General features: G+C 36.4%; 3 protein-coding genes across 6 annotated transcripts in view; all 3 read right to left on the reverse strand.

Annotated features, from left to right (window-relative positions):
- Positions 1 to 22,462, reverse strand: part of LOC131302014 (protein SODIUM POTASSIUM ROOT DEFECTIVE 2-like) — a 90,867-nt gene that overhangs the window by 22,145 nt on the left and 46,260 nt on the right. The window lies entirely within an intron of this gene.
- On the reverse strand, positions 1,487 to 11,238 carry LOC131301964 (putative protease Do-like 14). 3 transcript variants are annotated; one of them, XR_009191486.1, is made up of 11 exons: positions 11,006 to 11,238; positions 10,550 to 10,639; positions 9,160 to 9,299; positions 8,805 to 9,067; positions 8,541 to 8,601; positions 7,253 to 7,383; positions 6,910 to 7,027; positions 5,883 to 5,975; positions 4,282 to 4,406; positions 1,696 to 1,873; positions 1,487 to 1,587 (listed from the first exon to the last, which is right to left on the reverse strand). XR_009191486.1 is itself a non-coding variant. In XM_058328495.1 (10 exons), exons 1-10 carry the CDS (start codon positions 11,046 to 11,048, stop codon positions 1,819 to 1,821), a joined length of 1,119 nt encoding a protein of 372 aa, XP_058184478.1. In that variant the 5' UTR covers positions 11,049 to 11,238; the 3' UTR covers positions 1,487 to 1,818. The 3 variants fall into 3 exon arrangements, 2 of the variants coding, with proteins under 2 accessions (XP_058184478.1, XP_058184479.1); XM_058328495.1 differs by having other exon boundaries at positions 1,487 to 1,873; XM_058328496.1 differs by lacking the exons at positions 6,910 to 7,027; positions 7,253 to 7,383 and having other exon boundaries at positions 1,487 to 1,873.
- The window catches only part of LOC131301971 (putative protease Do-like 14), an 87,328-nt gene continuing 66,352 nt past the window's right edge, over positions 1,487 to 22,462 (reverse strand). For both annotated transcript variants that reach the window (XR_009191498.1, XR_009191490.1), the window contains one exon: positions 1,487 to 1,759. The gene's annotated coding sequence lies outside the window, so the exon portion shown is untranslated. The remainder of the gene's footprint in view (positions 1,760 to 22,462) is intronic.

Consider the following 22,462-nt stretch of genomic DNA (forward strand, 5'->3'; position numbering starts at 1 on the left):
TCCAAAATAAGTAACAACCTTCTTATTTTTTGGAACAAGCCTTCTTATTACATAAAAAATAAGTTCTTATTGTGTTTCTGGAACGGGCTCTATTATAGGCAATTTTCGGATTCTGACAAAACCATTGGGATTGTATGGGTTTCTTTTTCCTCTTGGCTTTGGGTGGTAAAGTCTTAGGGTAAGTCTAGATATTCCAAAGATTGAGACCAGCTTGAGAAGGTAAATCTATGCATTTCATCCATAAGACCTTGACATCTCTCATGCATTTGTTTTCTAATGAAAAATCTTTAGTATCTTTGCCTTAGAAGTTGGTTTCATTGACGAATCTCCATTTAGTCTTTTTGCAGAAGCCATTTAGTGTGTCTAAGGCATGGTTGCATTAGTGGAGAGCTATTCAAATGATTTTCTAAGGTTTGGTTATGTTTACTAGTGATTTTCTGAGTTTCAGAGCATATTTATACTTCTTTTTCTCAATTTTAGGGCAGCACTTTGCACGATTTTTGCAGCCATTTTGAGAGAGAGAGAGAGAGAGAGAGAGAGAGAGAGAGAGAGTCTTCTTCTCCCTTCTCTTGAGCTTTCATTATGCTTTGGATGAATCGAATCCAGCATTCAATCATCTTGATTCAATCTAGAGATACACTCTAATACTCCATGTGTTTTCTCAAGGTTGATTTAGTTTGCACAAAAATCTTCATTTTTTAAAATCCATCCATACATGCCTATGATAGTGTACTTGGCCAGATGATACCAGAGTCGTGGTGAACGAAGATCGAGGCATTGGACTCGTGGTGGCGATGGGATCAAGAAGGAGCTCGGGGAGCTATATCAAAGTGGTGAAATTAGATTAGCTTTTGGAATAAAGTTGTAATTTCTCTCTTAACACTTTGTAAACCTTTTTGATCTATAACAAATTTGGTAGTTAGGCAGTGGTTTTATGCTTAGGGTGAGTTTACCTTAAGTAGTTTCCACATATATCCTTACGTTTGAGTTCTTTAATTTTATTGCTATTGTCTTTAGTTGCTAAATTGATTGAATGGCATGAAACTTGGTTAGTGGATTAAAATTGAAGGTTGTATGAATTTTTAATTGATCATCCTATTCACCCCCCTCAAGAGTGCATAATATAATTTCAATTAATGCAGGGACAGAACTAGGGGATATGTTTGAAGAGAGATACTTATTCTTGACTTATCCATGAATAAGTTATTTACGGAAACGCACGATCTTAACCGCCCATCTAGACAATTAATAGTCCAAATTTAATAAATAAATAAAAACTCTTCATTTTAAAATCCGTATTGTCCAAAACACTTTTGGACACGCGGGATTGAGCAATGTAAACTTAGTTTTGGGGGAGGAGGCCGCCACTGCCCACCCCGTTCAATTTGTTGTTTGGATACGGTTTTACCAGTAAAAAATCTACATGGGACAAAAATTCATATTCTATAAGTAATGACAAAATTTAAACATCCTACAATAATGCAAATTTTCGAAAAAATAGATAGGGCCATGGCACCCTTCCAACCCCACTTCCTTAATAAGTTACTCCTGTAATCAAGGGTATAATATGAGTTCTAATATACAGGGCTAAAAAACTTAGTTACCACTCAACCATAAACAAATAAACAGTTAACGACTTATCCACAAACAAAAAGCAGTTAGCCCTGTATATTAGAACAAGTTCCATTTTCAGACCTTCTATAGATACTGCCTAAACTTAAAAGCAAAACCCAGTAGACATCACATTAATCATCATGCTGGCAAAAGCTACATCATACATTTCCAGTTCGAACAAAACACCACCGCACAAGAGACATATTACCTGTGTTGAATTCTTTTCACCGAAGCCTCATATGTTTTGGGGACCGGCCAACTGAGAAGACAAGTTAGATCGTACAAAATCAGAATGAATCACTTGTAAAAGTATACAACCTCATGGCAGAGAACATAATCCTTAAAGTTACTTAATAGAATACTAAGAAAATAAATATTTGGATTCAATGCAAGTTAAAAAAATCTCCCTTCAAAGCTTTCTATATGAGCAGTTAAATATTTAAAATCTGAAAATTCCCCCCTCCATGAATTTAAAGTAAGAGTGAATTTCACACCTGGTAAATTCTCAATGTTTTAAATACGTAGAGAGGAATTGCTTTAGCTAAAACATGAGAGGAGGACATTCTGACCCGCATTCACATAGAAGGATGATGTAATATACCCTTGATTCTTTCCCTTAAAGCCTTCTTATTTATATATTGAATTACTTATCAAATATATATATATATATATATATATATATATATATATATATATATATATATATATCAGTCCGTCTCCTGTAAGGACCACCTTATTTTAATAAAATGCGGACCTCCCTTTTCCGATTGAATTTCGATAATCCGAGCCGCTCAATGTGTTCAGAACGTGATTTTAAGGGTACCAGCGAGAAATCAGCAAAAAAAATGACCAGGACGGACTTCATCCGAACAGTTTTTGTTTGTTTTTTATCGAACAGTTCAAACAAAAACTGCTCGGATGAAACCCTTCCCGGTCATTTTTTTTGCCGATTTCTCGCGGGTACCTTTAAAATCACGTTCTGAACACATTGAGCGGCTTGGATCATTGAAATTCGATCGGAAAATAAAAGAAATGAGGAGGTCCGCATTTTAACTAAAATAAGGACTCCCTCATTTGAGACTGACTGTATATATATATATATATATATATATATATATATATATAGGGGCTGGTTCTGTAGACATCAACTTTGACACAACTTTTGCCACTCTATCTCAACCCTTGAAATGGAGGGTTGAGATTAAAACTCTTAAAATGACACACATACCCAACCTCACCTAATCTCTTTCTCTCTCTCTCTGTTACGACCCATCCCCTCCTGAGCCTCTCTTGCCCCTTCATATCCGCTGAGAGTCCTCATCGGCAAACCCATCTCTGGTAATCAACCCAGTACTCTCTCTCTCTCTCTCTCTCTCTCTCTCTCTCTCTCTCAGAATAGCTCCCCATCTTTCCATCTCACGTTTCTATGTCGTCTCTACCCTCACGTACTCTCTCCTCACCGACACACCACCACCTGCGACTCCGGCGATTCCCGTACCTGGCGAACTCAGCTCCGACGTTCTCTCTGTCTCTCCTGCCCACTCTCGCGCTTCTCTCTCTCTCACACACACACACACACACACACACACCTCTCTCGAATCCCCAATGAAGCCCTAATCTTCTTACCAATAGATCAAAATCAAAACAATTACCTCAAAACCAGAGAGGAGGATGCTAATTTCTGCAATTGTAATGTGATTTTGCTTTGCACTTGAACTTTTTAGATGTTATTTCCGTCCAGAAATTGAAATGGGGTTATGGGTTCTGAAAATTGAATGTTAATCTTGAATGTTATGGGTTTCCATGGTTTTTTCTTTTTATGCCCATTAAAAAATCTTGAAAGGGTTACACTGGAAATTGGTAAACTCTTGTTGATGCTGACATTGGGAGAGAGAGATGATGGTGTTCGTCGGAGATGGAGGAGCCGGAGTGGGGAGGGGAGTCGCCAGTGTCATGATTTGTGAGGGTACAAGGCGAGAGAAAACTTTAGAGAGGGGGGGAATTATTGAGTACAATATCCCCTTTTAAGGTTTAATCTCAGCCCTCCATTTCAAGGGTTGAGATGAAGTGGCAAAAGTTGTGTCAAAAATATTGTCCATGGAACCGGCCCCATATATATATATATATAACACACACACACACCCCCTTCATTCCAAATTCAAAGATAACACAATCGAAAGAACAAATCTATTTGATTTGACCAAAATATATATATATACACACACAAATTATCAAGTGAGGGATCCCTCACTTTGTTAAAATGCGAGACTTTCATTTCCCGATCAAATTTTGAAAATCCGAACCGTTCAATGTGTGCAGAACGTGATTTTAAGGGTCCCCGCGAGAAATCAGGGAAAAAAATTACCGGGAAGGGCTTCATCCGAGCAGTTTTTTTTGAACCGTTCAATGAAAACTGCTCGGATGAAGCCCTTCCCGGTCATTTTTTTTGCTGATTTCTCGCGGGGACCCTTAAAATCGCGTTCTGATCACTTTGAGCGGCTCAGATCATCGAAATTCAATCGGGAAGAGGAGTCCCGCATTTTAATCCCTCACCGGAACCCGACTGTGTATATATATATATAACATGAATCCATACCATGTTAAAGATTGATACAAATACATGTAGAGTTGTAGACATAAAAAAAATGCACACAAAATATTACTCACCTATTTACTTCATCTGAGCTGGTCTCATCAACAAACACTTTTAGAATCAAATGGGCAGCACTTGATTCTCTTATCACACCCACCTCCACAGTTTCCCGAACCTTTTCCCAAATTATATCATAGAACTGATACCAACAAGAGAAAAGATTAAACCAACAATACGAGAATAGTGCAAGAGGTAAATAAGTAATTTTAGGAAAACAAAAAGCTAATAAAAAAGGAAAACAAAGATTCATACTGGAAAAATAAAAATAAAAATATTACTGGGCGCATAGTTATTAAAGGCAGGTCTAGATGCACGCCTGGTCATAAGGTGAACTCGGGCAGGTTAGTCGCCACTAGGACTCTGTTGACCATCAAGTTTGTGGGTTTCTAATATTTTTTTCTGTTTCTGTGTTGTCCTCTTGTATAAATATCTTGTACCATTAGTCTAAGTGGTGATGTTAATCTCCAAGGATCACCCTGCAATCATTCCATATTCAGCCTGCATGTATTTCAAATAAGAAAGTACTCCATCCGTCTCATATTCCTAGAATGCTAGTCCTCTATGAAAGGACATGTAACTTTCAAATAAAAAAATAACTTACTTTCGGGCATAATTTTGTAAATTTCTTGACAACAAATTAAAGATCTCAATTAGTTCTTTAATTTGGTGTCAAATATATTAAAAATTATGCATGGAAGTACGTTATTTTTTTATTCGAAAATTACACGTCAGGACTAGCAATATGGGACTCAGGGAGTATCTACTATTATTCCTCAAAACTATTACAACATTATCCTTAAGGTGTTTAGCTACTATTATTCCTACACCGTATTATGTCCCATGTTATCTATTTTCAAAAAAGTTGTCACTAACCTGACATTACATGCCCTTAAGACCATTTTCTTGCTGTTGGTGATATTATTACAATTATTGCTACTCCTGTTCCTATTCCTATTGTGATAGGCTGATAGCTACTACAACTAGGAGAATAATATATGGCTGGTAGTTATAAGTATAACTGCTCTTACGACTATTAAGATCATTATTGCTGCTTCTGCTACATTACGACCAAAAGTAGTGGTGTTAGTTATGTTATTAGTACTATATTATTAGCACTGATATATAATCATGATGGTGTATAGGAGGGAAAGGGATTGTATGTGCCCAAACTTTTTTTTATCACCAGTTCCTTCGTTTCAGACTACAAGTACAGGGACAAATATAGGAATATGTACAGTAGAATTGGTAGAACGTGTAACACAAGACGTCCACCAAACAAAATCCCAGCATTTACTTGTTAAATCTAACTGAAATCTCAAATAACGAACATTCTGCACCTAAGCTGGGGTGACGTGTATATGCTAGTTGCTGGTAATGAAGACAAAGACACTCATGCTGATTTTTCATAGTCCAAATGAGGATAAGATAATATACACTAGTATAAAAGCAACAAGAAAAAGGAAAACAAAACATGGTGACTGATTATCTTCCCTCCCTCATTTTTAAGGCTCTAGGGCACTTCCAGATATTGCACTAGTGAAAAGGAGTGCGATAAGCTATTTCCAAAATGCAAATAGTTCCTCCCTAAGAACGACAATGATGAAAGTGAATATACCTCCAGAAAACTTTGAACCTCCTTTTTCCCACATTGAACAATAACATCACCAGAGAGTATTCCAGCTTTTTCAGCAGGGGACCCCTTTATAACCTAGTTGACAATGTGAAAGATTAGTTAGTGCAGTATGCAATAGGTAGGAATGTCTGAACTAAGATAGACAATTACATGCATGCATACATCCATTCACACTTGCATTGTGTACACACTTGGCTCAATCTTCATTATAAATTCTAACCGAGATATTTTTTCTTATCCAATAATCACACACTCCAAAACCATGAACACAAAGGCAACAAAGCAAGCAATTAGGCAGGAATTTTAAGGAAAAGAAACAGAAAAGAAACTAATAAACATTAAACAGTTGCTACTTTATTTCAAATTACCTAAAAATGGAACTGTATCCTAGCCAGCAATTGTAAAACACCCACACACGCTTTAGCACAAAAAGTGATAAGGCACCAAATAGTTCATCAATGCATTATAAGGCTGGCAGAACTAGTATTACACAGCCGGTAAAACCTGTATCATATAAACCATTCCAAAAGCTCTTAAAACTTCTATCATTGCCACTAAAACCAGTATGGAATGGCACCAACTCTAGCAAGGACCAAACATCCACCAGGGAATGGGAGGATATTTGAAATGGTAACTTGGACTTGGCACAGAATAAGATAAGGTGACTGCAGAACCCCGTACCCTGACATGTGAACCTAAGCCTAATAGTACATTAAGCACAAATTACATACACATACTTCACAGCCTTTGTGCCAACATTATAACGAAAACCCAAATATAGAAAGTTTATACCACTTGGCATTCTACTAAAGAAGTTGACTCTTGAAACAAGAGACCTAAATTTTATATGGTCCACAAAATAGACTTTGCAGCTGCTCTGACGCCAGCAATCTCAATAATCTAGATGTGCAGTCAAATTACTTGTATTTTTCTTCATTGCAAAGAAAATTCAAAAAATGAACTCGTCCTCAGAGAAGCAGGATCCATCTAAAACAAGATGCTAACATACCTCATCCACAAGTACGCCTTTGGAGGTACTGAACTTTGAGATAACTTTTTCCAACTTGCCTATACTTGCCGCATAAAGATTAGTCAATTCCATGCCAAGACAGGGTTGAAGGGATTCCCTATGCCATGATACAAACTGTTAGACCCTCTAAGAATGCTTCATAATGCTTTCCGTAAGACAATTTTTAGGCAGCTCCTTCACAGATGATCTAACAAACTGAGAGCCCACAATTTTCCTTTTTTGGGTGGCTACAGGGGAGGGGTGAGGACATAGAAATGAGGACATTTAGCAAGACATAATAAGCAACATACAGATGTGGAAGCTATGTTGATTTTGAACATACCGATTTTCTCTAAATCGCCTCAAGAATTTGGAAACTATGTTGACTGGAAGAAAAGGGGTACAGATCTCGTCATAAAAATTGACTCCGATTACTTCTCCATAACGATTTATAAGGGGCCCCCCGAAACCACTCTAGCAAAAAACAGCCCTTAGTTGAAAGATTGCAATGAATACATATCTACTCAAATAAAACAAAGAGCACATAGCATTAACTCATAAATGTGATATGTATACATCAATTTTTTCTAACACACTTTAGGTATAGATTGCACTCCACCATGTAGACTAGCCTAAGTATGTATTTGGTGCAGCAATTAGAACCAACTAACAAATTATAGCTGTAAGCCTGTAACGATTATAGATCATGACTTACAAGCTGAAGCAACAAACCTGTTTGTTACAGCCGTTGATTGCTTGTTAATCAACAGTGTAGTATTTGCTACAATACGCTAAAAATCTGCTTAATGCTACTAAAAAGTCAACCTTACCCTTGGACTGATGTAAAAGTGTACATAATGCATTTTTTATGTAAAATCTACAAGTTCTGAACAATTTCTAAAAAGATCATTGTATGAGTACTGGTGCCAAAAAGAATTGCACAAGTACAAGTTAATAGTAGTTTTCCATAGTTTCTATTTTCTAACATTTATAGAGGCAAATATGTGCGTGTGTACATGTTATTCCACAAGAACTAATGAACTATAACAAAGATATACACAGAGATATATACATCCAAATAATGAGTAAGAAGTGCAATTGTTTTGGCGGGCTATGGACATCTGAGTTTTTCTAACTTTAAAAAATCACAACATGTAATCTAAGAGCTTGGGTTGGGAAACTTCCCAATAATCTGCAAATTATACCTTCTAATAATCACATTTTCTCCCAAAGTGACTTTGATAATCTGCAACAAACATGCCACAATTGCTTTCTGGAAGCTATAATTCGATAATCAGGCTCCATAATCTGACCAAACACCCCCTAAATGTTGACTACATCAAGCATGCATATCAACAAATAAATTGTTGTTTGGAAATACATCATAAAATATGTACATGAGACTTATTCCTGAACCTTTTCTTACTTGCTCTTGTACGTATTTCTTGGTCTTATTACTCTGAACGTTAGAAGGGTTCAACGGGGTTTTCCAAAGGATAAAAAAGAAATAAGATGAATGAGAATAATCAAAACAGAAACTAATCCATTAAGTCTTATTATCATTGACCTCAATCAAAGACTGAACACCAATATGGATATAAGAGAAGGGGAACATAGAGAAGAATTATTACTTTCAAAATAATGCAAGACGACTTGAAAAGCTCTCCACAACCAAACTTCCAAGATTTACGACTACACAGAGAAGAGAGCAAGTGTAAGTAATCATCAAGGCAGTTACAAGCACAATGATTAACAGAAAATCATACAACATTTAGGTATGCAAACTCTTGTATTTCAAGACCTATTTGTGCAAACTGCAAACTGTAAGAAACGTCTTAAATACTTGCAGTTGAGAAAGAAAATTGCAATATGCGTAGTATATTTACTCCTTGTACCTGAATTTTCCTGGAGTGACCCTGAGCTCATGGGTCTTATCGCAGGAGCGGCCAATGGCAACCACTATGTCTCCAGGACCAAGTTTGAAGTAGTTTGAATTACAATCACTTGGATATAAAGAGAGAGAATCATCCAAAAGTCTAAGAGAGGCAGTAGGCAATGCTACATCAGATGTAATGGAGATAGTCGCAATGTTAAGATAAAAATCATGAGCGGACACATGACCCTCAAATGACTTACCATCCGCTAGATACACATTAACCTATAATAATAGAGAGACAATTCTTTTAGCTCAGTGAAAAAGACTAAACAATATCGTATGAAAACCATTACTTTTATAACAAGAATAACCACCTTCATGTCATCTTGTAAAGTATTTGATTCAGGAGATGACCTAAGGAGTGCAGTAGAAGTCAAAATCGTACTCGTATACGTTCCATTGACTTCCTCACAATCTATGATAGTCCCAGAACCAGGCAACATCATCTTCCCACCTAGACATCACAATAAATATGGGTATTTAACAATATGTTGCCTGTGCGAGCGTATAAACATGCAGAGACACATAAGAATGGAAACTTGTGATGCAGAGACACAAAGAATGCAGAGACACATAAGCAGAGTGTGAATAACAGTGCACTCCATATATATACACAAAGAAGGCTACGCATGGCACAAGTACGAAGAACAACATACAAAACGCTATAACATGGTATATGATGAGATACAATTTTACAGGCAAGAAACTAAAATAAATTGATGGAGTGATGTGTTATTTTCAATTCACTTGAGGGGTGTTTGAGTGGTTTATGATTTAAGACTTTAAGAGTCTATAATAATAGTTATCAGTACCATTTTAAGTGTCTATAAATAAGAGTTATCAGTATAATTGTGTAGAACATCAGTTCTTTGTGAAGGCCCACGGCCATGTTTTCTCTTCCTCCTTCCCCTTTCCTCTGTTCTTCTCCTCTGTTCTTTTGGTTTCCTAAGGATCTAGGGTTTTCTCGTCTTCTTTCTCGTTGTGTGATCAAGGCCCCCTAGTGAAAACTAAGGTTTCTCCCCTTTCCTTTCTATCTCTCAACCTGCTATCTGATGTATCCAAAATATATACATCGTTTCTGCAATTTCTCATGTTACGTCAACTTGGTATCAAAGCCGAAGCCCCACGCGCTCAAATCCAAGCATTAGATCTAGAAGAAAAAGACGAGACACGAATTTCACATCAGATTCTGCTACGAAGAGAAAGCCAAATCATGGTGGTCTAATGATGTGATAGTAAAGAGAGACACGCACTAAAACTCAGACGAGTGTTTTTTTTTTTTTTTCCAACAAGAGGGAATAGATGAGACGCAATTTTACTCGAAAAGAGGAAATAATTCAACGGCGCCAAGCATTATTTTTACTTCAGAGTTTTTTTGAGTGATTACGTAGTTTCGGATTTTAAACCAAATATACAAGAGTTATCAGTGTCACAATTGTGACTAGGACGAAAAAGATGTAGAGCATCAGTTATTTGTGGAGGCCTATCCCCGTGTTTTCTCATCCTTCTTCTACCCCTACCTCTGTTCTTACACTTTCCTAGGGATCTAGGATTTTCTCTTCTTCTTCTATCTGGGTTCCTCCCCTTCATCTTTTTTCTCCTCTCACAATCTTTTGTCATCTATTAATGCAACAAGAGCACATCAGTCTATTTACTTTCTTTCCTATGATTTCTTAGGTTACATCAGCAGAGCATATCACGTACCTTTATAGGATACAACACTGACAACAGAAGGAGAAGCTTTCAATGCAGCTCGTTTGGTATCAATATCCATATCAGAAGCTTTCAATGCACCTGTTCATAATACATCATTATAAAATCAACAAGAGCGGATACATCCATACTAGTACAGTATTACTTATGCAAGGACCAATTTTGGTGTGGATCAGTTATCGAGGATGGTTCACATTTTCTATTTGCCCAAAATCAAATATCCTTTACAAATGTGATATCTACCATATTAAACTCTCTAATCTCTATTAACTGCGAGGGGAAAACATGAATAACTAAAATCTACCAGATTAAACTCTCTCTCTCTCTCTCTCTCATTCTTCTGTGGATTATTAAGGGAGATCATTGAAGCAAAGATCAACATCAAAAAAAAATAAAAAAAATCAGAATCGCCCGAGATTTACTATCCGGGAACAACTTTTTACCTACCCCGAGATTTACGTTTCCACGGGTTAACGCTATCAATCTCCATATATTCGCTGAGATAAATGAGAATCGCCTTCTCTTTGTTGAGATTACCTTGCAACAGAATTCCACAACTTCCTACAACTACACTTTTGAAACCCTAATTTTCAATAGCTTTTGAAGTGAGAGAAACAAAAGAGGGGCTAATTTTTTGAAACCCTAACTTTGGATAAGGTCTACGCTCTGTTTGGAACCCGAAAAAGCAAAGAAGGAAAGGAAAATTTTAGTAAAAGAGAAGAAAAAATTGAGAGGAAAAATTTATTATTCGCTAAATTTTTATTTTTTCACTAATTTTCTTCCAAGGAGAAATTTTTTAATGTCCAATGAATGACCCACCCATACTCCATCCTCCAACTGGGAAAGATTATTCATTGGTAGAGAAATACAATATAGAAATCAATTTTGTCCACTACTTATACATATACTAGCGAATGCACCGTGCCTTCAAACATATTTTGAAGACAACTAAAGCTACGGGTCGAGTAATGAGCAAAGGGAGGACATGCTGAAAAAAATGGGTAAGAACAAAGTAAAATATGATATATTTTTGTTGTTGCAAAACTTTCATATGCTAATTACCTATGCCTGCAGCACTCCGCAACAAAAAGTTTTATTTGTTAAGCCACTACCCGTATGTATATCACTACCAATGATAATCCCAATCACATATACCGAGTTAATTGCATTGATAGGATACACACTGAACTATATTAATCCGAACCATAAAACTCAAAACCAATACCATGTTACATTCATAGAATCCAATTTTAACATGCATAAAAAATATAAAAATCTATATAAAGTCAAATCTGATACACAAATGTAGGGGGAAAAAAGGTGTTCAGCATAGGTCTTATTGTCTTGAAATTTGTTACTCCATCTGCCTCCCAAGAGTTTTTGTACCAATGCATATCAGCCTAAGAAACACAATTAGGAACATGAATAACAGCCTAAAAAAATAATTAATGAGCAAGAATCCCTTCTTGTAAAATAAAATGATGACTAATAATAGTTACCTTAATTCTAGATCTCGTTTATTCGTCTCTCAACACTATCATGGTATGATCATGACCTTTGTAGATGTACTTGTGGATATACTTAACAGATTTTATTTCAGGACAAACTTCCACATTGATATGAGAATTATATTTTCTCCAAAAGTATGTATTGTATGGCACCACATCCCTTTTATCAATTCGTTGACCCCTTACAGTACAGAGGGAGTAAAGTAATAATGGCATTGGTAGGCATACCCCATGCATAAAAATACAATTAACTTCTTGCTCATCATGAATCACCACAATTACTTTTTTTCTCGAAGACACATGACCTTTGTACTGAAAAAATAAAACAAAGCAAATATGAATCAAATATATAAAGTCAGATTAAGCAAAGCAATGCAATTGAGTAAATAGTTCTTACATTTTCTACAAGTTACCGTCGAGCAGCATAAGAAAATGAAGAATTCACCGAATGCATAGGAAACAATTAATTTGATTATTACGACCAAGGTATAAAATGAAACAGTTCAACTCACATGGCCATAGATGCTTAGATTGTCCATGACTAGTTAAAATCCCAAGAAATTATCTAAAATTTGAAAGAGAGTAATAGTCAAAAGTTATCATGGGAATAACAATAGAAAACGTTTTAAAGATATATATATAGATTCTCATAATATTAAATGAGTGACAAAAAAAAAGAAGGAACACAAAACTCCAGTTTGCGGTGTGTTTGGTTAACATCAAAATATTTTCATCGATGCATATATGGTAACGTTTAAAAGAATGTCAATAACAACACATGTTCTTATGAAACGAAGTTTAAAAAAATGAAAAAAAATGTTTACAATTACTCCATGTGTTAATCTTGCAAAAAAATGTTGTTTTGACAACTATCAAGAAAAAAAAAGAATAGGGTGTTGCCGTTCAAAAAAAGAACAGGGCATTAATTAGTTTTGCACTCTTTCTTTTCCTATGTCGGTAGATATTAAAAGACATAAAAAAAAAAATGCCCCTAGCCTCAAGTAAACACCCCAATTGCTTACAATTTTTTGTAAACATGTCTCTCATCGGTCTCTTCTCTATCATTTTGATTTTAGACTTTCCAGACATCCAGAGCCGGCTTCAAAACCAGTCCTATCTCCTTAATTTTAGGGTGTAACTATGACCGATCTTCTTGTTCTCTGATTAATACAAATCCTAGGAATTTAAGATTATGAAAATAAGGAATGGATAGGTTAAAAATCTTTATTTTTGCATCTATGTCCATAAACATTAAAAAACGTTGTGGTGTTAGCAAAATGAGAAGCACAGTCTACCAATATTCTTAAGTCGTTCTATATCTATGAACATAAAAAAATCCGTATTGTTAGCAAATGTATTGTTAAAAAATCTGATTAAACATGAAAAGCTATAATAATCACCAACAAAACTCCAAACCACAAAAATATTAATGGGACCACTCATCAGTTTCCCTCTTTTTCCAATACGTTTGACGCAAACTTAAGCATACATGGCATCAAAACATCAAGAATGGTATTCCGTTCACGTATGGAGCCTTAATCTTCATAGAATAGCGAAGGGCTATAATTCCATTCTCGTAACGCCTTTGTTTTTTTAAACTGTAGAGAAGGGGATTTAGCTCCGTGCATTAGAACTGAAAAAACTGTTGAAGCAGAAAAACAAAAGATTACCTCACTATCGGTGTCTCGATGATGTTTGCAATGGTCTTTATAGTTCAGCATCAGAAGTTGGAATAAAAAATCATCATTAAATTAGAAGTTGGAATTGAAAACTAATATTAACACATTGTATCCTGCCGATTAAAAAAGAACACATTATATCGTCTTTCCTTTACCTTTACGGGAACCTTTTTTGCTTGCCGCTTAACAGTGGTGGGAAGGGTGAAGATATATATCTCTGTGTCTCTGTGTATGAGAGAGAGAGAGAGAGAGAGAGAGAGAGAGAGAGAGTTCACAGCCGTGATTGTGATTGTAAAATCTATATAATAAACCCCACAAAATCACAGCCATGATTGTGATTTCTAAACTGAAAAGGAAATTCAAAAATTTTAGTAATTGACAGCTGTGATTGTGATTATGATTGCCGCTTAACAACCGTAATTTTTTTCCTCCTTGCAATTCATTACGTGATTGGGGGTTCATTCTTTGCATCCTATAAATATGCTAGGAAAAAAGGAAAGGACATGTAATCTCATACTTATTATGATTTCTTGCGGACCCCCGACGATGGCGCTAAAGAGGGCTGCGTCCGTGTTCGCTGAAGAGATGATGGGCCAAATCATTTTTCCTTTTTGATTGGAATGGGTTCCCATATCAGGAGTGGTGGGGATTGGGAATATAAGTCTTCCCAAATCTTTTTCTTTTTTTATCGGAATGGGTCTCATTCCCTTTTTATCGAAAAAAATTGAACTTGCATAAGAACTGGAAAAAAAAAATCCTTCAATGTCTTCGATGTTTGAATCCCTTGCATGAGAACTTAAAAAAATCATTCAAGAAACTCCTAATTTTTGGCAAAAGAAACCCAATATGAGTAAAAATCGTTCAAGTAAAAAATCAAACTTGCATGAGAACTGACAAAAATCCTTCAAGAATCTCTTGCATGAGAACTGAAATAAATCGTTCAAAAAACTCCCAATTTTCAGCAAAAGAAACCCAATATGAGTAAAAATCGTTCAAGGAGAAAATCGAACTTTCATGAGAACTGAAAAAAATCCTTCAATGTTTGAATTCTTGCGACGTTCAAGAAATCGAACTTACCTCACTATCGGTAATGGTCGTTCAGAAGTTGAAAAACGTGAAAAATGTATGCCCGTGACAAACAAATCGTAAAAAACGTGGACCTTCTAAATAGAAGGTATAATCAAATTAAATTGAAAGCTTTGAAGTACCAAACGTGGACCTTTTCGGCTGAGAAGGTATTATTAAGAATAAAATCACAATTTATCTGATAATCACAGGGAATTTTTTTTTTTTTTTTGAATAGTCACAGGGAAAATTGAAAGGTTTGAAGTAGCAAACGTTTGATCTTACTGTTTAAAAAAAACGTTTGAAAACCACTCGAATTTTCAGCATTAATTCCTTGAATCACAGGGATCCATTCTTACCCGGAAATGTGGCTGTAAGCATTATTTTCCAATTTATGTGATAATCAATAGAAGTTTAAATGTCAATATTTGGTAAAGGTGGTAAAAAATTAAACCCTGAATCACAGGGAATCAATCTCAGGGATCCTTTTTTTTTTTACTTGATTAGCCGGTTACCAAAATGCGATGATGATAATCCTTGGATGGATTTGGTATTTACCAAGCTGCCATTTTGAACAACCAATGGTCTAGATTTATGTAGAAGAAGATGATAAATCTTGAGCGTTGGTTATCTATTTGATTCAAACACAGCTTTGTTTTATTATATAGATATATACGAAAAAACGAGGGATCGAGCATCTACACACATCTGATGCCGTTGATTTCTACATAGGCTCACTCGTTTTTTCTATAGAATTTTTGGACGGCTCGGATCGGCAATCCGATGGTCGGAGTGGGTCCCGCGATGCCATCTGTGGCTCCCATCGGTGCACTCCTTCTGGTTCCGTAGCATTAGCGGTCTTATTTGGGCTCCATGGCCTTTTAGGTGCTGGGCTTTGGCCCTCGAAGATTTTCCTCGGTTGGCATCTTGCATGGCCCAATAAGGCTCCGTTCAGTTGTCAGGAAATTACATGAAAGGATGGGAAAATCAACTTTCTCATAACTTTTGTAGTGTTTAGTTGCTAGGAAAGTAGTGGGAAAAATGTTCTTAAATTTTCCTGCAAGATTTACTTTCTTGCAAAAGTGATCCGGCCAAAAGCATAGGATTTTGCGGGAAAGTTTTCTCCATTGTGGGGCCAAAATAATTGGAGGGTAAGAAAAAAAACGAATGACGCCAATACCAAAAAAATACGAATTAGGTTCTTAGAAAAACACTTTAAAATTTACGTGAGCAACAATAATTTCGACTACTGTGATACTTTCTAAGATAATTGTTGTAGAAAAAATTAGTAATTGATTTTTTTTGAAAGTATTTATTTATCTTGTCATTAGTCTTCAGTTTTGTTTTGTACTTACTAATCATCAGTTTATCAATGAGTTTTTGTATCGGCAACTAATCAAGCATAGTTATTTAATATTTGTTCATTTAGTTATCATCTACTTATTTTTTAAGCTTCATGTTAAGGATTTGCATTAGATAAAATACATTTTCCAGTATGTGTTAGCTCTCAAAGTTACTTTTTGCCATGGGAAATAAAGAAGTTTCTCATAAGTGTCTTTTTCTGACAAATGAACCACTAAACTTTAGTTTTCCTGCAAAAAAATTTTGTCAAATGAACACTCACAGGAAAATAAATTTCTTTTTCCTTTACTTCATTTTACTTGACTTTTCTTGAAAATAACTTTCTTGTACAACATTTTTGGCAACTCAACGGAGCCTAAAGGGTTTGGATCTCAGATGGACACTTATTGTTTTTCCTCTGGCTCTCAATCTTTGTTTTCATTTCAAAGATTAATAAAAAAAATTGCGTTAAAAAAAAAAACATCAACTACATGAGAGTCTGCAGCTGCAACAACTAAACCCAACTACAAACAAACCAAACTACAATTTTGAAATATCGATTTCATGTAAGAAAAAAAAAAAGAAAAGGTATGACAACTTTACCCTATCCATGCGTATCAAACGTCCTTGAACAAATGCATATATCATCTCATTGCATTCATAAAGGATTTTGCTCTTCTTCTTTTTTTACTTTTTACATTAGAGATTGCGTAGTGAAAAAAAATATATTGACTAAGACTTAATTGGGCTTAACTTTTTTAGTTTTGGATTACTTTGTCTTTATACAAAAAAATAAAAATTCCTTTTGTAAGTTTTTTTAAAGTTTTGTTGAATTATTTGTTTGTCTAGATGAGAGAAATGCGAAAAATAAAAATTAATGACCAAAAGTTGAAAATAGTGTACCGAAGACAAAAAATAAAAATAAAATAGACATATATTTTTTAGTTACTTTTTTTTTCAAGCGTTTTTATGTTTTTATAGCTTTATATTTCCTCTCACAAGATGAATAAATAATTCAACTAAATTTAATAAAAAAAATTAACCAAAGCAAATCTTATTGAAGTACAAATAAACAAATAATTCCATAATAAAGTTATACCAAAATAATGTGAGAATGAGGGGTACAAGAGAAAAGTTTTAATATTTCATTTTCCTCCCATAATAAGATTACCCCATAATCTCATATTCCCAAGGGTTAGTGGGGTGATCAAACTCCTCCTCTATTTAGGAAAGTGATTGCTCCTGGATTGAGAGATCAGTAATTAGATTCCTATTTTAGCCCTTTTCAAACATTAGAATCTTCGAGTTCTGAAATCACATTTTCATTCCACCCTATAATGCCTCCATCCAAACTCAGCCTAATACTCTGTTGCATATGGGGGAGGGTAAATGCAAAACAATCCCACAAACAATAAGTATTGGACCACATATAAACACACAAACACTTACACACATGCACAATAGGGGTGGGCCCCATACACATTGCAAGTGCAGTCACTAGTCAGGGGCGGACCCACGTTGGGGCACGTGAGGTCATATGCCAAAAAATAAAAATTGATATAAATACATAAAAGTTCCCTACAATTGTACAAAACATCAACATGATGGTGTGGCTATGTGCTTTGAGAAAAGTTTATGACAATTGGGTTCGATTCCCATGCATCCCATCCCCTCTTTATTTTTTTCATTTTTGTTCTATCTCTTTCTTTTATTTCTCAATTTTGTCCTATCTCTTTGTATTTTCCTCTCTCTTTTTTTTATTCTACCTCTTTCATTTAGAGCATCTCCAGCCTTCACCCATATTTTTCCTCAAATTTGAGTCAAATTTTGGGTAAAAACCCATTTTGGATAGACATATCTCCAACCATCAAACCCAAATTTTACACATCTCCCTCTTTCTCTCTCTAACTAGCCGTTGGAGAAATGGATCAAAGCAAAAGTTGTCTCAGATTTGAGCAAAAAAATGGGTAAAATCCAAAATGGGGAAGGGTTTTTAGGATTGGAGAGAGATTTTTGTGGTTTTTACCCTATTTTTAAATTTGAGTCTTAAAATGGGTCAAGGCTGGAGATGCTCTTATTTCTTCATTTTTGTTATACCTCTTTCCTTTATTTTTTCATTTTTATTCTATTTTTTTTCCTTTATTTCTCCATTTTTGTTCTATCTCTTTGTATTTTCCTCTTAATCCAAAATATTATGAAAATCAAATTTACTATATTCTTTAGTTTACTCTCTCTTGATTTTGACATTAATCTTACAGTTGCTATCGCGACAGTTGAAAGAGTATTTTCAGCTATAAAGATTGTCAAAAATCGGTTGCGGAATAGAATGAGTGATCAATTTTCAATTGTTGAGCGATAATTTAGTGGTATACATGCGGAGAAATATTTTTTAAGATTGTAAATAATAGGTGCCCCAGTATATGAAATTTCTGAATCCGTCACTGGGTGCAGTGGTTCTTGCCCCTCCCTTATCCTCCCTTCTCCCTCCTCCTCGCCTTCATTTGTCCCACCTCGCCTCTCTCTTCTCTCGCCGCCTGGGTTTCGAGTGACGGGAGCTATGACCTTGTGGGTGTAGTAATTTTGCACAATTAAGAACCTGATGGGGCAAAACCAAGACTCTTAATAACATGTGTCCTCATGGTTGTATCACTGAGGAGTCCATCACTCACGTGCAGTCGTGCACGTGCTCCGGGACTGCATGTCCCTTCGCTCGTGAAGTTTGGGACTGCATTTCTATCGGGTCTTCGTGTACCACACGTCTTTCAGTCTCAACTTGCATGACCGGGTTAGGAATAATTGCTTGAGTCGTTGTAATCATTCTCTGAATATTCCCCGGGCCTCCCTCTCTTTTCGGCGCCGTGTGCTGGGCCATTTGGTGTCATCGCAACAACTCTATTTTTAGGTCCCCGCGAGGCTTCCAGACAAGTTTGAGAGAAACTCTCAATACATATTATTCATATTCAGTCATCTATATATACAAGAATACAATGATCAGATTCCATAATCAAGGGGATTCAAACTTCCTAAATTATCTACATCAAATCACATCATTAAGGGGATTTCAATTTCCTAAAATATATACATCAGATCCCATAATTATAGTTAACACTACTCCTCAAGTTGGAGCGTGAATGTTGAGAATGCCCAACTTGCGAAGAAGAAGCTGGAACTGATCTTTGCCCAAGGACTTCGTAAAGATATCAGCAAGTTGCTCTTTACTAGGCATATATGCAGTACGGATGAAGCCTTGACGAATTTTTTCTCTAATGAAGTGGCAATCGATCTCAATGTGCTTTATTCTTTCATGGAAGACCGGATTGGCGGCTATATGAAGTGCTGCTTGATTGTCGCAAAAGAGTATGGCAAGTTGAGGATGGTCAACTCCCATATCTTTCAAAAGAGATAGTAACCAAGTGATTTCACATGCAGCAGAGGCCATGGCGCGGTATTCGGATTCTGTGGATGACCTAGACACGGTGTGTTGTTTCTTGGTTTTCCACGAAATAGGTGAGGTGCCTAGAAATGAAAAAAAAACCCATAGTCGAACGTCGTGTATCTGAACAGCTGGCCCAATCAGAGTCAGAATACATTCGAAGTTGAAGATCAAAACTTGAAGATAAAAGAATTCCTTGACCAGGTGCTCGTTTCAAGTAGCGCACTAGGCGAAGAGCAGCATCAAGATGCGGCTTGTGTGGTTGGCTCATGTACTAACTTAGAACATGAACAGGATACACAATATCCGACCGAGTAATGGTGAGATAAATGAGGCGACCTACCAGTCTTCTATAGGAAGAAGGGTCAGTAAGCAGGGCACCATCAGAAGCATTCAATTTATGGTTTTGCTCCATTGGAATATGAACTGGTTGAGCACCTAGTAAACCAGTTTCTTCAATAATTTCAAGAGTATATTTCCGTTGCGAAAGGCAAATACCTCTTGCAGATCGCGCAATCTCAAGACCAAGAAAATATTTGAGAAGTCCAAGGTCTTTGAGATGAAATCGCTGGTGATCAAGAAATTCCTTGAGATGACGAATGTCAGTTTCATTATTTCCGGTGACAATAATGTCATCCACATAGACAAGGACAATAGTGAACTGTTGATCACGAGAGCGAGTGAATAGAGAATAATCTGTTTTGGATTGGATAAACCCATCATCTATAAGAGCAGTAGAGAATTTATCAAACCATTGGCGTGAAGCCTGCTTAAGACCATATAAGGACTTAAGAAGACGACATACCTTTGTCTCCCCTTGTCGTCGAAAACCTTGAGGAAGTGACATATAGACTTCTTCCTCAAGATCTCCACGGAGAAAAGCATTTTGCACATAGAGCTGATGTAAGGGCCAAGAATGAGCTGATGCAATGGCAAGACGACAGCGTACAATAACTAGTTTTGCAATTGGAGCAAACGTCTCATGATAGTCAAGGCCTTCTGTTTGATTATAACCTTTAGCAACGAGACGAGCTTTGTAGCATTCTATGGTGCCATCAGCTCGATATTTGATTTTATAAACCCACTTACAACCGATAGCCTTTTTACTAGGAGGCAAATGTGTTAGTTGCCAAGTACAATTCTGTTCAAGAGCGAGAAATTCATTAGCCATAGCAGCACGCCAATTTGGCTCTTGCATGGCCTAACAAAAAGAATTGGGTTCCACAACAGAAGAAATTGCTGCAACAAATTTGTGGTGAGAAGGAGACAATTGTTGATAGGATATGCATGAGGATAATGGATAAGACATACCTTTCTGTGAACCAAGCAAAGAAGAAGAGAAAGAAACAGCCGGCAATTGAGCTTGAGAGCTGTGGAAGTCTCGAAGAAAGCTAGGTGGACGACGCACATGTTATGGTCGAGAGGATGTCGAAGTAGGAGGGACGGAGGGAGGAATAGTGGATATATCTGGACAAGCGGAAGGGTGAGAATCATGTGAATCTGTATGCAGTGGACTAGAGATGCAAGAAGGTGTATCACATGGTTCAGGCAGAGAACGTGAAGAATGTGATATATCGAGGGAATTGTGATAGTCAGGTATGGGGAGGGGAATAACAGAATCTAACTTGATTTTTTGGGAAGAATGTTGAAAGGGGAAAATTGTTTCATGAAATGTAACATCTCGAATTGTGAAAATTTCATGGGTGTTGAGATCATAAACACGATAACCCTTTTTACCAAGAGGATAACCAACAAAAACACACTTGCGAGCTCATGGACTGAATTTATCTCGAGAAGGGTTAAGATTAGCTGTATAACAAAGACATCTGAATACTCGAAGATGGGAGTAATCAGGTTTTCTATTAAACAGAACTTCGTGTGGTGATCTATCTGAGAGTATGGGAGTGGGAATGCGATTGACCAAATATGTGGCAGCTAAGACGCATTCACCCCAGAAAGCAAGGGGTAGATGTGCTTGAAATCGAAGAGCTCGAGCAACTCCAAGAATGTGACCATGTTTGCGTTCTACAACTCCATTTTGTTGGGGAGTGGCAACACAACTTGATTGATGAAAAATACCATGTTCTTGAAGAAATGGATTGATTAATTTGGAAAAGAACTCTCGTCCATTATCTGTTTTGATTTGTTTGACTTTGCATTGAAACGGGTATCAACAAATGCAAAAAAATACTTAAGGTGAGAGGAGTTTCAGATTTATGTCGCATCAAAAATACCCATGTGCAATGAGTAAAGTCATCAACAATGGTGAGAAAATAATGACCCCCACAATGAGATGGGGTTCAATAACCACCCCATATGTCACAATGTATCAAATCAAATGGGCCAAGAGAGGAAATGGAACTCCTAGGAAAAGGGAGTCGCTTAAATTTTGCCAACGGACAAATATCACAATGACAAGAATCTTGAATTGAAATATCATTAACAGTTTTTGACAATGCTTGTAAACGACTAGAAGAAACATGATCAAGACGCCAATGCCACAAGTTAAAAGTTGGACGAATAGAAACAAAAGAAGTGCTAGAAGTATCCCAAGGGTGAAAGTAGTAGAGACCATTTTTCTGCTCAGCTATTCCAATCTTCCTTTTCTGGGGTTGGTCCTGAAAGATGCAAGAGTTTTGAGTAAATAAAACGGAAATAGATGTAGAAGCCGTGAGCTTGCTGATGGAAAGTAGATTGAAACCAAAAAAAGGGACACACAAAACATGGTCAAGCAAAATTGTTGGAGTGAGAAAAACAGAACCAACACCAGTGACTGCAGCAGTAGTTCCATTCGGAAGTTTGACAGATAACATGGTAGAAGTGGGTGTAAACGAATGGAAAAGTGAGGAATCAAATACCATATGATCTGAGGCACCCG

Source organism: Rhododendron vialii, chromosome 1a (genome assembly GCF_030253575.1).
Source record: "Rhododendron vialii isolate Sample 1 chromosome 1a, ASM3025357v1".
Classification (NCBI taxonomy): Eukaryota; Viridiplantae; Streptophyta; class Magnoliopsida; order Ericales; family Ericaceae; genus Rhododendron; species Rhododendron vialii.

What these genes read in the sequence shown, in the direction of transcription:
- LOC131301964 (XM_058328495.1), bottom strand. Translation starts at nt 11,048, where the DNA reads ATGGAGATTGATAGCGTTAACCCGTGGAAACGTAAATCTCGGG. An exon ending in GTGGAAACGTAAATCTCGGG is followed by an intron (nt 10,640 to 11,005) that starts GTAGGTAAAAAG and finishes TATTATGAACAG; the next exon opens with GTGCATTGAAAGCTTCTGAT. An exon ending in AGGTTCAAAGTTTTCTGGAG is followed by an intron (nt 4,407 to 5,882) that starts GTATATTCACTT and finishes TGTTGGTATCAG; the next exon opens with TTCTATGATATAATTTGGGA.